We start from the raw sequence: 14615 nt of genomic DNA, 5'->3' as shown, positions 1-14615 counted from the left end.
CAAGTCCAATTTATCAGCGATGGCTTATCTAAAATTTTGGTCCAGAAACAGGGCCCATTTCTACGCCACTAACCCTAGTAACGTTATATTCTCTCAGTGAGAATTCCCCAAACTACCACTTTATATAAAGCAAATTAAGCTTTTAACGTGGTATTGGTATGGAAGAAATATTGTTAACCACTATCCCTGTGGTTGAGGATGAGGTATGGAGTAGTGCCTCTTACCTTAACAAACCACAAGAGTATTAGTAAGTTTATCAGATCCTTGTTCCTCTCCCATAATGCCCTGATATTACACCAGTTATGTAAGTTTACCTTATCCCCATGGGACATGGTCATGATATGGTGTCTTCATCTGAAAATTTGATGAAAACGACAGTGATGGGACAAAGGGTAATACACCGAATGTCCTATACAAGCTTATCAAGACATTTATTCACATAACTAAAATGTTGTATAATTTAACAATTGCATGCTTACTCAGAACTTTCAGTAATATGCAAAAAATTATCTACTGCAATAACATGGTGAATGGATTTGTTTGGTTGTTATGACAAGATGTCCCCAAGACACAGGAAGTTATGAGTATTACATATACCATTCAAAAATATAAGTAGCATCACATTATGAAATTAACAGAAAAGTTGCCAAGCATATCCATATCAATCTTGAAAACAAAATGTCAGACCTTTATTTTTATCATCCCAGAGCTACTGATGGACATAAAATATAAAATGAAGGCCATTTAGCTGAACAACATTTGTGATACGGTTGTTGGAGTTGATGCATCTACGGTTCTTCACCGAGCTCTACCCTCAAGTTGTCATATGGATAAACCTTTGGAGTCTGGTCAGCACAAAACCATTAACAGTGAGCAATTAGCTAGAAATGGAAAATTTTCAAACAGTAGAAATTCGCATCCCTCAAGTTGTCATATGGATAAACCTTTGGAGTCTGGTCAGCACAAAACCATTAACAGTGAGCAATTAGCTAGAAATGGAAAATTTTCAAACAGTAGAAATTCGCATGATGTTTGAAAGAAATCACAACTATAGATCACCCTCAAACTGAGCTATTTCACTCAAATGAAATTTTTGAAAAAGCATGTTAGCTCATTGCAATTCAGGTGATACCTTCATCTCCTATAAATCAATAAGGTTTTAGCTACACTAAGTAAAGATAATTCACCTAAAATAACGTAAAAGGGGAATCTAAATTACAAACAAAAGCACTTCTGCAACCCAGCAAGTGGGTGTGACAATAGATTAGCAGCACAATATAGTAGAGAAAGAGACCATCAGTTTGCCATCAAAGCCGTTGAAAACAGCACAAAAGCAAAAGTAAACAGAAGGACGACCGGGAAACAAGGAATAGTACAATAAATACTTGATACCACTAATGGTTGGTCATATTTTACAAAACACATTTATGTCACTCCAACCTAGCATATGGCAATGAAAAAACACCCTTAAGTTTCACTATGGCTTAAAAGTCATATTACAAGGTTATCAGGTTAGGCCTTGTTTTTTGAACTGAGCTGAGCTAAGCTGAACCTAAACTGAACTAAACTGGAAAATAAGTTCAAAAGAACAGGTGCTTAAAGCCTCACCCCATAAAAAAAAAAAAAAAAAAAAAAAATTAAATTAAATAAAATAAAATAAAATAAAAAATTTAAAAAAAAAAAAAAAAACCAAAATAAAATTAATTCCAACCATGTTAAGTTACATGTGCACTGATTTCATGGTATACTGGACCTACTGGGACACTAACATTACTAGTGAATTTGTTCCAGTCAACATACGTCATTGTCTACAACTCTAGAAGGAAATACACTACATGTAACAGTTCTCCCACCCAAATTTGAGAGTTCTACGACCCAGAGCTAGTAGAGATGAACACAGTAGTTTTTCATGTCAACATATTTCCATTGTCTAGGAGGAATCAGAATTATCAGACTACATGTATCAGTGCTCCCACCCAAATAAATAGGCAAATAGGACCCAGAGCTAGCACCTTATACACATGAACACAGATTTACTGGAAATAATAAGTGATTATGAAACTTATACCTTGTTATCAGCAAGTCATAAAGAAAAAATACTATTGCAAGAATGAAAAAGCCCTAAATTAGGTGTATCCTTTCAATGTTTTGTTTGCTTTTGGCTTTTGGTTCACTTGGAACATGAGAAATTCTTGGACCATTATCAATATAAAGTTATAAACATTCCTTTAACCTCATTCAAACCATTGCTCTTGAGCTGATATGAAATGGTTCTTCTGCCAAAAGGAACCAACTGCAGAAGTAAAGCCATACCCTTCAGTCCTTCACTATGGAATCCTCCTTCATTCAGTTGAAGACAACACTGATGCCTCTTTATACCCCCATCCCAACCCTTGTCTAGCAGCAGTTTGTAGAGATTGCAAGGGTCCATAGATTCAAGGTATAACCTCCATGAGTTTTGCACATAATACCCTTTCTGCAGAACTTATAGGGTTCAACAAGCTCTAAACTAGATTAACAGCTGGTCACTTTGTAATCTTGTACTCCCTTCATCCCATAATATAGTTGTTGTTTGTGTTTTTTCACGGTATTTAAGAAAGAGGAGAAAAAAGTGGATGAAGTACATTAATAAAAGTGAAAAGTACAATTATAGACAAAATTTAGAGAGAGAAAGTGGAAAAAAGTACAAGGCATGTGCAAAATTCAAGGGTAATTTAGAAAATACAATGAATAAAGTTAAAAAGTGAGGGTATAATGGTCTTAATATACTATCCAAAAATAGAAATTGGAACAACATTTTGGATCTCTAAAATACGAAAACAGGAACTATATTATGGGACAGAAGGAGTATTATCTTAACTGACTGTCTTGTAGCCTTTCAAGAAAGTTTTGAGCCTTCCAGAGATAACTCAAGGCATCAAACTCTAATTTCAAATTGGAGGGACAGCTTGATTCCATCCTAGGTACCAGTTCCATATCCAAAGGAGGAAGCACCAACATGTGTCGGATGTTTTGCCTAGAAGAACAAGGAAGCCCTTAATTTAGTGTAATCAAATTTTTATTTTAAACCCTTGGGTGATTTAAGGCTTTTACAAATAGACTCTCAAAGACTCCAACTAGCACTTTTGTTGATCTTGGCCATGATATAAGTACATCTGTAAATCCTAACGGGTATAAGCTGTAATAGACTAGGTTTCGGACTTCGTATTTCAGAATTAACGAGACAAATGAATAAAGATGAAAGCTTGACTCTTTGACTGTTAATGGCAAAGCATTAGGCTTTTACTCTCTTGATAACTTTAGGTTATCACTCTCTTAGTAACTTTAGGTTATTACTCTCTTCTCAACCTAGTTCCTTACAATTCACACATTAAATCTACTGCCATGCTATCTATACTCAAGTTCACTAGTAAGGTTACCCTAACAATAAAATATTTGTCTCTATTACAACAGAAGATCAGCCTGCTCAATTCATGTTGCTCTCCTCATTAGTGGAACATTAATGAGTTTTGTCGAATAGTGCCTTGCTGTCTCCTGGCCTCAGCTTCCCATTACACTTAGGTGGCAGCCCCACTGAGTCCATCACATTAGCCTCCTACGGCTTCACTCTTAACTCTGTTTAATTTATGATAAGTTTTGTCTTTATCTAGAAAGAAATAAAAAGTATGGTCTAACTCTGAATTCATGTGTTTATGAAACAATGATAGGGAATAAAAGTACCTGCACGTTCAAGAGTCAAGAGCCCAACATTGATCTTTACGCTTCTATTTCTAAATGCTTATCTGAACTAAACAGAGTAAAAGGAATCTATTTCTTATTTCAATGGATATGTGAATATATTAGGGATATATTAAATGGCCTATGCTTTGGCTAAACTTAATCTTTGACAAGAACCAGCATTATCCAGTAGAAGGCAATGCATATAAATCTTTCAATTTCACATGTTACCCCTGATATGCTTTCAAACCTACCAAGAGTTTCGGTCATCACAAAGATATTTCGCCAATTTAAGTAAATCAACAATGACCCAAATTACAACAATGGTCGAAACTTAACCTTGCACAAACCATGGCATCTAAGAAACAGGTAATTGAAATCCGTTAAAGTGCAGGAATTGGGAAAGGAAAACAATATGAAGCTTAACCAGAGATCCAAAATTTGGCAAGTAGTGCATGAGCAAAGTGTAATTGAATACTAAAAAAAGGATTACTTATAACCAAGTGTTCTATCCAAATTAGGAAAATGTGAAATGTGTCAGCTAACCAAATTGAAATCAAATCATCGCATAAAACCCTAAATAAAAAAAAAAAAAAAATTGACTTACAAAGGGATATTTAGAAGCTTTATCATTCCAGACAGCGGCCAATCCGAGAGTAGCGAAGAACCCTAATCCACCGCATAACCAAGCCAATGCTTCGTACTGAAAATCCCAAACCAAACAATTTCATAATTAAAACTGGAAAATTAATCAATTATTTAAAAAAAAAAATGGAAAGAGGAAGGAAACCTTTCCAACAGTGTCAGCGATGCGATCTATGCAAGGTTCTGGAAACGGAGTACCATTGTCCCACACTAGCTCATCGTTCACCGGAAGCTATTTATTGCCAGAAAACATAATAATTATTTAAATCCCGATTCCGATTAACACAGAAATTAATTGAATAAAAAAGAGGAGAGTGAAACCGGCTTGTCGGGGACGATGTGCTTGCCGACGGGGAGTCCCATACCCGAACGTTGACGGAGGGAGTTGGCAATGGAACGGGACACCACACCATTTCCGCCAAGTATTGCTGAACCTACTTTGCTTAGTCTTCCTGCCATTTGATCTTGATTTTTATTTTGATTTTGATTTTGATTCGACTATTAGCAATTAGCCAAGGGAGTTTGATTGTTAACCATATGGTTCATGCTCAACTTGCTGCTTCGTTTCACTCTCATCTCCTGGGCCGGTATTGGATTGTCCATTGGGCTATGTGTTTTCAAGATTTAAACAACCACCCGACTACAATTTTTAAGCGATAACCCCCACCTTTTTTTTTAACTTCAATCCAACCAATTAGTAATTATCACACATTTGTTTCATAAGAAAATATAGATAGAGGGGCGATTTTTTAAAGATTGTGCGTAAAGTTGTAAACTAAACACACATTATCAACTTATTGTTTTATGAGTTAGTTATCAGTTGAATCACTAATAATCATCAAAAATTCAAACGGTAGAGGTAAGATGAATTCTTTTGATGATGAGAAAAGATCGTGCTATACACAAACCTTCAATCCTAATCTCTACGACAAGGTCTCATTGGTATTTTATAAGTAAGGTATGAGTCGGAAATTTTTATCAATTTATCATCAAATGAACTTTGTAGTAGTTAGCACATTTACCTAGAATCTCTTGCTAACTACGAAGTAGTTGTATTGTCAGTGTTTATCCTTCTCCAATATATATGCACATCAAATTAATGGTTTAGATGCCAATTATTTTTAGTTGGTCAAAGCCTTAGAGGGTGGCATCAAGACTTTGGATCAAATTAATGGTGTAGATATCAACAAGTTTAAATTCACATTTAAGCAAGTATTTGGGGTGGTAACAAAATTTGAGATCAAATTGTGCCTATTAATAATGGGTTTTTATACTATGATTTCTCTAACTTGATATAAACTTATCATGACATTATCAGAGGTATAAGCTCTCTAATCATTCATTAGGCATAGCTGCTAAGGAATTTATGGCGCATTAGGAATTGAGACAAATGACAAAATATATTTCTATTTGAGATATTTTAATACAGTAGGGAGGATTAAGGAAAAAACTAATAAGCAAAGCAATTAATACAGTTCATTGTCAAAGAAATAAAAACAAGCTAACAATTTAAGTACGCAGCTAATTGATATTCTTGAATACATTATTGTGAGCAAGAGTGGTATGGCTCCTTAATTAATAAACTAAACGCCAAGCTGTTCCTGCACCTCTATAATAGTCTTAGCACTTCTCCTAAGATGCTCAGCTTCTTCATCGCTTATAGGCACGTTTATAACCCCAAGCACACCACCTCTCCCAAGCTGAGCAGGCAAGCTGAGGAACACCTCCCCATCGTTGATGTCATGGAAACCTTTGGCAAGCACCGAAACAGGATGAATCCTTCGTTGATCACGTAGAATGGACCAAGCCAAGTTAGCAACAGAGTAACCAACAGCCCAAGATGTGTATCCCTTGAGCTGAATAACCTCGTAGGCACAGTTGATGACTTCCTTGTGTATTTTGACTAAAGTTTCTTTCTCGTAGGCAATCTGCCGCTTTTCTAAGAAACTTAAGATAGGAACCCCTCCTACGCTTATACTTGACCATAGTGCCACCGAGCTGTCCCCGTGTTCTCCTATTATGTATGCCTGGTTTTAGAATCAAAATTAGTTCGTTGAATAAGTAAATATGTGATATCATAGAGAATACAAAATAACATTGCATATTTCCATACATTACTACTCTACTAGAGTGAAACTGAGAGTATCCTATTGATCATTTATGAATGTTATTTTAGATTTGTCAAAACCTAACCCGGCCAATATAAGTGTATTGCAATTTGCCAATTTCCAAGAAATCAAGAAGCTCTCTTGTTGGCGTCTATCTAAGTGGAAAGGTACTTGCCCAAGCACTAAAGTGGGCCTCATATTCAATATTTTTTTGGCCCAGAAACATAAGTACAATCCAACAATTGCAGGTATAAGAATGAGAATAGGATATTACTCCGTAGACCGTAGTATGTTGCATTAGCCTTAGCCGTATAAACAATAGATAAGTGTTTCAATAACCAAATACTAATATAAATTAATTAATGTAAAGTGTGCTTTTGCTAATTGGGTTAAGGCAGCTAACTCTTCACTAATAAATGGAGTATGTAGTGATATTTTATACTCCGTAACTGATATTAGGAATAAAATATCGATCAACTTGGAAAGTTGGAAAAAGTTGTTCTAATCATATTCATAAAATTTAAAATTAAACAAAACAAAAAAAGATGAGATCTAAATAAAGGTAGAATTTTAAAGCTATTTTAGAGAATTACTTAGTATAAAGTATGAAGCATGGAGTATTTTGGCATGAGTAATTAGATAAAACGAATATTCCGTAATTGTAGAAGTGAAATGACAGTGAAAATTAAGATTATGTACCTGAACATCCTGGGCATTGACATCAAGATGATCAGCGATCAAAAAGCGAAACCTGGAGGAATCAAGATTAGTACCAGAGCCGATAACCCGATTAGAAGGGAAACCGGATAACTTCCAGGCAATATAAGTCAAGACATCAACAGGATTAGAAACAATCATCAAAATAGCATCGGGAGAATATTGAACCAAAGGAGGAATAATCTTCTTAAACAAAGTAACATTCCTCTGAAGAAGATTAAGACGAGACTCCCCAGAAATCTGGCGAGCCCCAGCAGTGACGATACATAGATCAGAAGCGGCGGTGACGGAATAATCAGTGGAAGCGACGATCTTAGTGCGAGGGAGGAAGGCGGCGGCGTGTTGGAGGTCCAACATCTCACCGCGGAGTTTGTCAGGGAGGGCGTCGACGAGAGCGAGCTCATCGGCTAAATCTTGAGTGAGAAGGGTTTGAGCGATGGCCATACCAACGTTGCCGGTGCCGATGATGGATATTTTAATGTGGCGTTTGGTTGGAGATGGTGGGGCTGCTTGTTGTATTGGAGCAAAGAAGGATCCTGCTATGTCTAGACCCGACATTGATGTGGATGATGGGTTTTTGTGCATTGCCATTTCTACTGTAATTTCTGATTTTATTTGATTTGATATTATTGGGCGTGGACAGGGGAGGATACTTATATTGTTAGTCAGGAATCAAGATCACAACAGGGGTAGTGTGGGAAGACCAGGAGTTACACGTATTAGGTAAGAATAATGTTTTCTTAAAAAGAGAGGGAGGGTCTTGGTTTCCTGTATTGGGAATGGTCAATTTTCAAACATCTACTACAGTCTACAGGGTATAAAACACAAACACAATACCGTACTAAAGACGACGCGCTTGCCTCCTACCAAAGAAACCATTTTTCTTCAACGAGGTTTTGCTTTCTAGAACAACAATTGTCTAAACATTCTTCAATTCAATTGTGGAGTCTACTTTGACCTTAGATTTGTCTATCAAATTATGTACAGGTATATCATTAGTCTAATAACATCATTTATGAGAAATTAGAGAGACTCTTCTAATAAATTATAACACGTTAAAGGTGTATATATTTTACTCCGTAACATAAATGTATGCAATGTCTTGTACTCTTGTTCAATCATGTTACACTCCCCTACGTTACATTCTCTTTTTGTTTGCACTTTTTCACAACTTTGTCCATGTTATAAATTAACGCAATGCAATATCATAAATTAAACTTCCAATTTCCATTGCTCATCTAGTCAACACTCAATAATACATTAGACTAACAATGTTTTTTTAATTTAAAATTATGCACCTATGAAAATGGTCCAATTTTATGCATTCTAGCCTTCGATGATTCTACATCCTAAAGTTAAAAATCAGATCACACTCCCATACTAAGCTACTAGTTAATATTTGCACCAAAAAATTTATACTTGTAAATATATTATGGAGTGATAAACCACTTATATATATTTTGTAAACGCCAATGGTTTAAACATTAGCAATGTTTTATATACATGCATATAATTCCGTGAAGTACTTATTCTTTATTTCATTTTGAAAAATACTTAAGGAAACACTTTGCCACTATTATTAGAAAGGTCAAACTCGATAAAACAAAGTAAGGGACAGTTGAATGTTTTCTTAAAATGTGCCTTTGCCGTACTAATCGTTTGAATGTTTAAACATTGTAAAGGACTCTTATGCATCTAAAGTTCTAAACCATGTGCTATCGCCCGACTTAGCAAAACAAGATGTTGAGTGGATCACATGATGTAAATCTGCGTGCTACTCTTTCTTTATAAGTTTAATTTAATCAGCTTTCCAATGCTTTCCTTATCAAGTCTTAAAACTTTTGATGAATATTGAATATTCGCATAAAAATTTCGAAACATCAAAAGTTTCCATATGGATTTCCGATACACCATATTCTCTTCTATCTGAAATCTTAATATTAAAAATACATATAAATGATTCTAATTTCTAAGTTATGAATCATATTTTAGTTGAAACTATTGTCCCGCATAATTATAACCGCCTTGATATATAAGAGAGAGGATAACTCCAGCCAAAACAAATAAATAAATAAATAAAATGAATGAGAGTGTAACTTGTAATCAATACAAGGCCGGCCATTACCCTGTATGGCCGCTGCACATGGCCCAACTTTGATTGGGGTCTCAAATCACTGAAAATAGAAAAATAATATATGCGGTAGAATTAATCACAAGTATTAATTGTTCTTTCAAAAAAAACATACTTGTATGTACTAATTGTGGCCTAGCGGTTTCATGAACTCAAGTAATTAAGTATACTCTTATTTGTTTGGCAAAAAAAAAAAAAAGTATGCTCTTATTTGCAAGGAGATCATACCAAGTATTTTTGTGTACTTCACTTTCATATGTCATAAAAAAAATAGTATATCATTGCCGTAAAAATCACGAATCAAAGAATTTCATATAAATTTATCAAGTAAGACTTAAAAGTAGAATGTTGTTAAAATCTTGCCTCGTCTTTTCCATACCCTTGCACAAACCTTATCAACCACACATGTGATGGATTTTAATGACTTCATACTTTCTAAGTCTACCTTTTCTATCCTCCTTATATTGTTTATTTCATTATTTGTATGTTGCAAATATTACATTCAAATTTCGGGCCATCCTACCATATTATCTGTGTTTGACAATTGAAATATCTGCATAACCAAGCAAAGCTTGGTAGAGTTGATGGGCAAATCATCTTGTGACGGTCGAGCCCCACGCATTGTTAAGCCTAGTTATGTAGCTAATGTATCTAATGGGCCAATGTAAGCTTAGGCCATATAGTTTTGTCATTAAGCTGTATATAGACAATGAATGAAAATACAAGGCAAGGGAAATTAAGTTCCTGACACCCACCAACTACATTTGCTTGAGAGTAGGGGATTTCCTTACCTCCCCCCTATACTCTCAAGAGTTGACCTGCGGAGCTGATTGATTTAAGCACTTAACCTATAAGGGGTGCTGGTTCAGTAGGGTTCTTCATCTAACCTTTTTAAAAAAATTTAAATGTGTGTATACTTGTGTGTATTATTTCTCTAATCCTCTCCACTACTTTTGTTTTATACAACTTTTTATTTTTCCACCCACCCTAATACATTTATATTTTATTATTTTTTTAAAATCTCCTAAAACTTTGCGCATGAAGAAATGGAGTAAGTATTAAAAAACGGAAGGAGTACTCCGCAATAAATTAAGTTTAATTTAGTATAGTGGAGTAGAGGAGGGCAATTCAAGTGATTTACTACTAATGCTTGTGAAAGGGCGAATAACTAAGATATTGTGGTTGTGGCCCAAAAGCTGAATGGTTAGCCTGTGGGCATTTTAGTCGGGGGGTTAATTTCCGGATTCGCAGAAGAAGGAATGGGAGAAGAAGTGGAGATGGAGGAATTAGAAAGAATTCAAAGACGAATCCTGGAAAGAATAGCAAAACTGGAGCTCCAACTCTCTTCTTCCGATGACGCCGCCAGTGACGCCACCGCAGAGCGTCTTTCCGGCATATTGCGGTCCAATGGTGTCAACGATTTTAAGTTCAAGGTTGTCCCTTCCGATTATTACGACCGTTCTCTTGAAGCTAGGCGAGATCTCTTATCTGCTCCATCCATTCATCATCTTTGTAAAAGCATTGTTTTGGTAACACTCCTTCTTTCTTCATTTTATCATTTTATTTCATTCAATTGATTTCATTTGCAATTGCTTTATTATGGAATGATTCAAGATTGTAATGGATAATTTGACTTTATTTTGGAAACAGAATTGTTTAATCGGTAATTATGAAATATTATTGGTTCAGGTGAATACTCAAGCCCAGTCTGACGTTATAGATTGTAACAACCGGTATAATTCTAAGTACTATGTGGTGGTTGTACAGGTGCTCTTTTCTTCTTCTCTTCACTTCTTAACTTACTATTTTATGTCTTTTTTTTCATAAATCTAATTCTGGTGGTTTTGTATTGCAGTACACTGCAAGATTCAATGCTGAAACTGTCAAAAACTACCTATACACACTCAATCAGGGCAAAGTCCCTAAAAAGAAATTCAACTGTCAGTACCTCTCCTCTTGTGCTTATCATCTTTATTTTCAATGTGTTTTAACAAACAAGTTTAATGTGTGTCATAACTTGTGATTTGGTACTTCATCGTTTAGATATTAACTGTTGTTACAAGTTGTATTCATGTTTGCATAAACATTGGTACATAACTTATTACATGCCTCAACTTACTCACCCCCAAACCCTCCCCTATAAAGTGCCACAAATGGGGTAATAAGGGTGGTAATAGTTACCCTCTGTAAATGAATTGTGTTACCACACATCTCATATCAAACCACTGGTAATGAAAACACCTCTAATACCAAACAATAGGTAATGGAAACAATTAATTGATTATTATACCAAACATGCTCTAATATTATAGAATCTTACTTTCTTAGTTCCTTGTGTTGCATCTGTTAGGCATTGGCACTAGATAATTAAAATTCTAAAAGATATAATTCATTAAATGCGTTGGCTTGTTAATTGCATAAACAACAATGAATTCCCGTCCTGATCTTTTCCCAGCCTCCTCTTGCAGACTCTATGCTCAGCTTCTTTCTGTCTTTGTATCTGAAAATAAATTAGTTTCTTCTTCAGGATTGTATTGTTGTTAGAATTTTTTATTTATTTATTTTTTTTCCGTTGCTCCTTTCTAACTTTCAGTGACTAAAACCTGAATTTTTGTTTCCTTCTTCGTGGTTAGTGAGGCTTGCTCCAGAGGAGATATCAAACAACTTAACTGGCTTTGAACATGATGCTGTTACATGTATTGGCATGAAGACTGACATACCGGTAATCAAATGCTATTCACAACTATAAGCACATACTTATTGTGAAATGAAGATTTTATTACGTTATACCTGGTTGTATGATGTGTCATTGTCTATGAATTATTGAATGTTCTCTTCAAATGCATATCCTTGGGTGTTAGGGGTTATGTATTAGCATACTAAACAATGTTTACCGTTCCAAATTGTCGGTACGTGGCATTTATAGAGAAGATCAGATTCATGGTCTTTTTTTTTATCATTCACACGTGGTTTGCTTTCTCCTGCTGCTTGTACCTGCAACACATAAGCCCATGACCATCTTTTGTCTGGGCAAACTATCAAATTCTGTTGCCCTATTTTGGGCCCTACCTTTTGCCTTGCAATCAATCCATCAAACTGTCCAATGGCCTCACCACTTGTGATCCCTTATTGAGGTTAAATGTTAGGGTATAGGCTGGAGTTTTTAGTGTTTATACTATTTAGAGTTCTAATTCTGTTGCTATTTGGTTTAATGTCTTTTTGTGCTCATCAAGTAGTCGTTGAAGCTTTCTGGCATGCCATCCTTTTGGAGTAGTTGCCTTTTGAAAGTTCTGGTTATTTTTTATCCCTTTATTGCATTCTGTGATGTCAGCTTTTTTATTTGATGATTAGTTTTGCTGAACACAGATTGCTGTAATTTTAGTAAGCTCTTTCAAATTTATTCTATTTTTATGTGAGTAGATTGTTTCTAAGACTGAAGTTTCTAACTTTCTATAGCTAGTCAAGATATTGCCAGTGTGCAAGTTCTATATAGATACAAGTTTAAGCTGTGTAGCAAGTGCTTTACTACTACTGTAAACTCTATAATTACAAAAACATTTACTAGCTGTTGTGAAGCTCAAGGGTTAGCTTTAAAACTGTAACAATTTTGCATATTTCTGACTACTGATATAAAACTGTAGCTTTAGAGGCCTTCAAGTTTCTACAATGATGGAATGTCATGCCTTTTGGGAAGTTGGACTTCTTTTAATCTTTGAGTTCCAGAATAGCATAAGACTCCTCTTGTCCATGTGATATGGAGTAGATCACTAGAAAATTGGATTATTTCTAAAGAGTATTAAAGTATTGTGGAAGCCGTGCATGCGTAGAAATCTTTAGTTTGGAGTTGATAAGCTTCAGTGAATGTTTTCGTTTGTCAAATTGTGTAAATTACTTACAGATCAATAGTCTTACTTTGAAATAATTTGCATACAGATCAATAGTCTTACTTTGAAATAATTTGCAGAAGAGTATTTTTTATACATCATATGTTTTTTTAGCAGGTAATTGATGAAAGGTCTTTTCTTTTCAGTATAAATTTGTAATAGGCCTGTAATACATAAATGTCGTGAACCTACTAACAAAGGCCATGCTTCTGCCTGAGAAGTGTGCAATGTCACTTTTTTAGTGTGTAAGAGGCGATCTCTTCTGTTAAGGGTCAGAGTTGCACCTTCAAATATTCAATGACGTGCATTAGCATTATACTTGAGCAAGAGTTGATCCTTGAAAATTTTCATTTTAGCTGCTCTGTTATTCTTGGTTACATGTATGTGTGCTCTTTGATGATTTTGTTTGAAAGATAGTTGATTCAGAACTGTTTTTCTTGCCCGTCTGTTCCCAGGTTATATTAGATGAAGCAATTGTGAAGCTTTCGCCTGACTTCTTCTGGTTGGGAGGAGGAGAGATCTACTTAAAGATGGGGATTCGGACATCCGAATTCATTCAATTAGTGAAGCCATTCATTTTCAGCTGCAGCACTGCCTGATTGTTCAAGATCAATCATACATGCATTGATTCAGTGCTACTGTTATTTTACTGTGGTCTATACATGATGTTTTGCTTCAGGTGGTATATTGACTTATTTTACCAGAGCAATTTCCATCTCATTATTTTATTTTATAAATTGTATACCATTCAACAAGTAATATGCACTGCATGAGAAAGTACAGGTTCCGTGGATTATTATCGATTGACTCATGAGTCATGAGCAAGACAATTTTGTTGAGGTCCTTTTATGGGCTCCAGTTGAATGGACCAAGATGTCTCCTGACTAGCTTTGTAAGCGGATCAATGTCCCATGGTGTCTCCTATAGTTTACATGAATTTTAATTGTCAAAGATGGGCCGGTTACAGGATTTGTCCCAAACGTTTTTCTTCTTGCCGTACTCGGTAAGTCAGTTCTCATATGGGTTAGGGTCACCATCTCTTTTGAACTTGTATGGTTCATATAGATTAATGTTTTCACTATTTGCTACTCTGTACAAAGCTAGCCCTGCATACTTGACTTTTTTTTATGGCTTGAGACTTTTCCGTGTTTGTCATCATTGAGTTACAGAAACTTAGGTCCGATAAAATGTACACCTTCATTCATATCTTACTTTCCATAGTGTTTTTTTATTTTATTTTTATTTTTAATTATAGGGACATTTTTATCTTAGTTTTCTCATATTATCTGTTTGTTTAAAATGCCGACATATCAATAATTCAATATTAGCTACGAGTTCCAATACAACTTGTAGCACTCTTACTCTCTTAGCAGTTGTGTAAGCCTTGAAAGATACGAGTATATAAATTGGGTG

At 35.2% G+C, this 14615-nt stretch overlaps 3 protein-coding genes across 4 annotated transcripts; 1 reads left to right on the top strand and 2 right to left on the bottom strand.

Annotated features, from left to right (window-relative positions):
- Positions 1 to 594: 594 nt before the first annotated feature.
- Positions 595 to 4912, bottom strand: LOC145597936 (NADH dehydrogenase [ubiquinone] 1 beta subcomplex subunit 8, mitochondrial-like). Of its 2 annotated transcripts, none has more exons than XM_081654218.1 (4): positions 4684 to 4883; positions 4508 to 4594; positions 4325 to 4420; positions 595 to 845 (listed from the first exon to the last, which is right to left on the bottom strand). In XM_081654218.1, the coding sequence occupies exons 1-4, from the start codon at positions 4819 to 4821 to the stop codon at positions 789 to 791; spliced, it is 378 nt and encodes a 125-aa protein (XP_081510344.1). In that variant the 5' UTR covers positions 4822 to 4883; the 3' UTR covers positions 595 to 788. The 2 variants fall into 2 exon arrangements, with proteins under 2 accessions (XP_081510344.1, XP_081510343.1); XM_081654217.1 differs by having other exon boundaries at positions 816 to 953; positions 4684 to 4912.
- Positions 4913 to 5743: 831 nt separating this feature from the next.
- On the bottom strand, positions 5744 to 7880 carry LOC145598602 (L-lactate dehydrogenase B-like). The gene is made up of 2 exons (XM_081654977.1): positions 7170 to 7880; positions 5744 to 6389 (listed from the first exon to the last, which is right to left on the bottom strand). The coding sequence occupies exons 1-2, from the start codon at positions 7776 to 7778 to the stop codon at positions 5946 to 5948; spliced, it is 1053 nt and encodes a 350-aa protein (XP_081511103.1). The 5' UTR covers positions 7779 to 7880; the 3' UTR covers positions 5744 to 5945.
- A 2579-nt stretch (positions 7881 to 10459) lies between these two features.
- LOC145597934 (uncharacterized) lies at positions 10460 to 14182 on the top strand. The gene is made up of 5 exons (XM_081654215.1): positions 10460 to 10847; positions 11008 to 11085; positions 11174 to 11258; positions 11952 to 12040; positions 13658 to 14182. The coding sequence occupies exons 1-5, from the start codon at positions 10578 to 10580 to the stop codon at positions 13799 to 13801; spliced, it is 666 nt and encodes a 221-aa protein (XP_081510341.1). The 5' UTR covers positions 10460 to 10577; the 3' UTR covers positions 13802 to 14182.
- Positions 14183 to 14615: the final 433 nt, after the last annotated feature.

Source organism: Chenopodium album, chromosome 20, assembly GCF_948465745.1.
Source record: "Chenopodium album chromosome 20, dcCheAlbu1.1, whole genome shotgun sequence".
NCBI classification, from domain to species: Eukaryota; Viridiplantae; Streptophyta; class Magnoliopsida; order Caryophyllales; family Amaranthaceae; genus Chenopodium; species Chenopodium album.
The sequence above is the reverse complement of the archived record's forward strand: the minus strand, read 5'-3'. Positions and strand labels throughout refer to the sequence as shown.

Coding starts and splice junctions, on each gene's coding strand:
- LOC145597936 (XM_081654217.1), bottom strand. CDS start 4,821: ATGGCAGGAAGACTAAGCAAAGTAGGTTCAGCAATACTTGGCGGAAAT. Junction 4,595..4,683: donor ACATCGTCCCCGACAAGCCG/GTTTCACTCTCC, acceptor GGCAATAAATAG/CTTCCGGTGAACGATGAGCT. Junction 4,421..4,507: donor TCGCTGACACTGTTGGAAAG/GTTTCCTTCCTC, acceptor TGGGATTTTCAG/TACGAAGCATTGGCTTGGTT.
- LOC145598602 (XM_081654977.1), bottom strand. CDS start 7,778: ATGGCAATGCACAAAAACCCATCATCCACATCAATGTCGGGTCTAGAC. Junction 6,390..7,169: donor TCAATGCCCAGGATGTTCAG/GTACATAATCTT, acceptor TTCTAAAACCAG/GCATACATAATAGGAGAACA.
- LOC145597934 (XM_081654215.1), top strand. CDS start 10,578: ATGGGAGAAGAAGTGGAGATGGAGGAATTAGAAAGAATTCAAAGACGA. Junction 11,086..11,173: donor ACTATGTGGTGGTTGTACAG/GTGCTCTTTTCT, acceptor TTTGTATTGCAG/TACACTGCAAGATTCAATGC. Junction 12,041..13,657: donor GCATGAAGACTGACATACCG/GTAATCAAATGC, acceptor GTCTGTTCCCAG/GTTATATTAGATGAAGCAAT.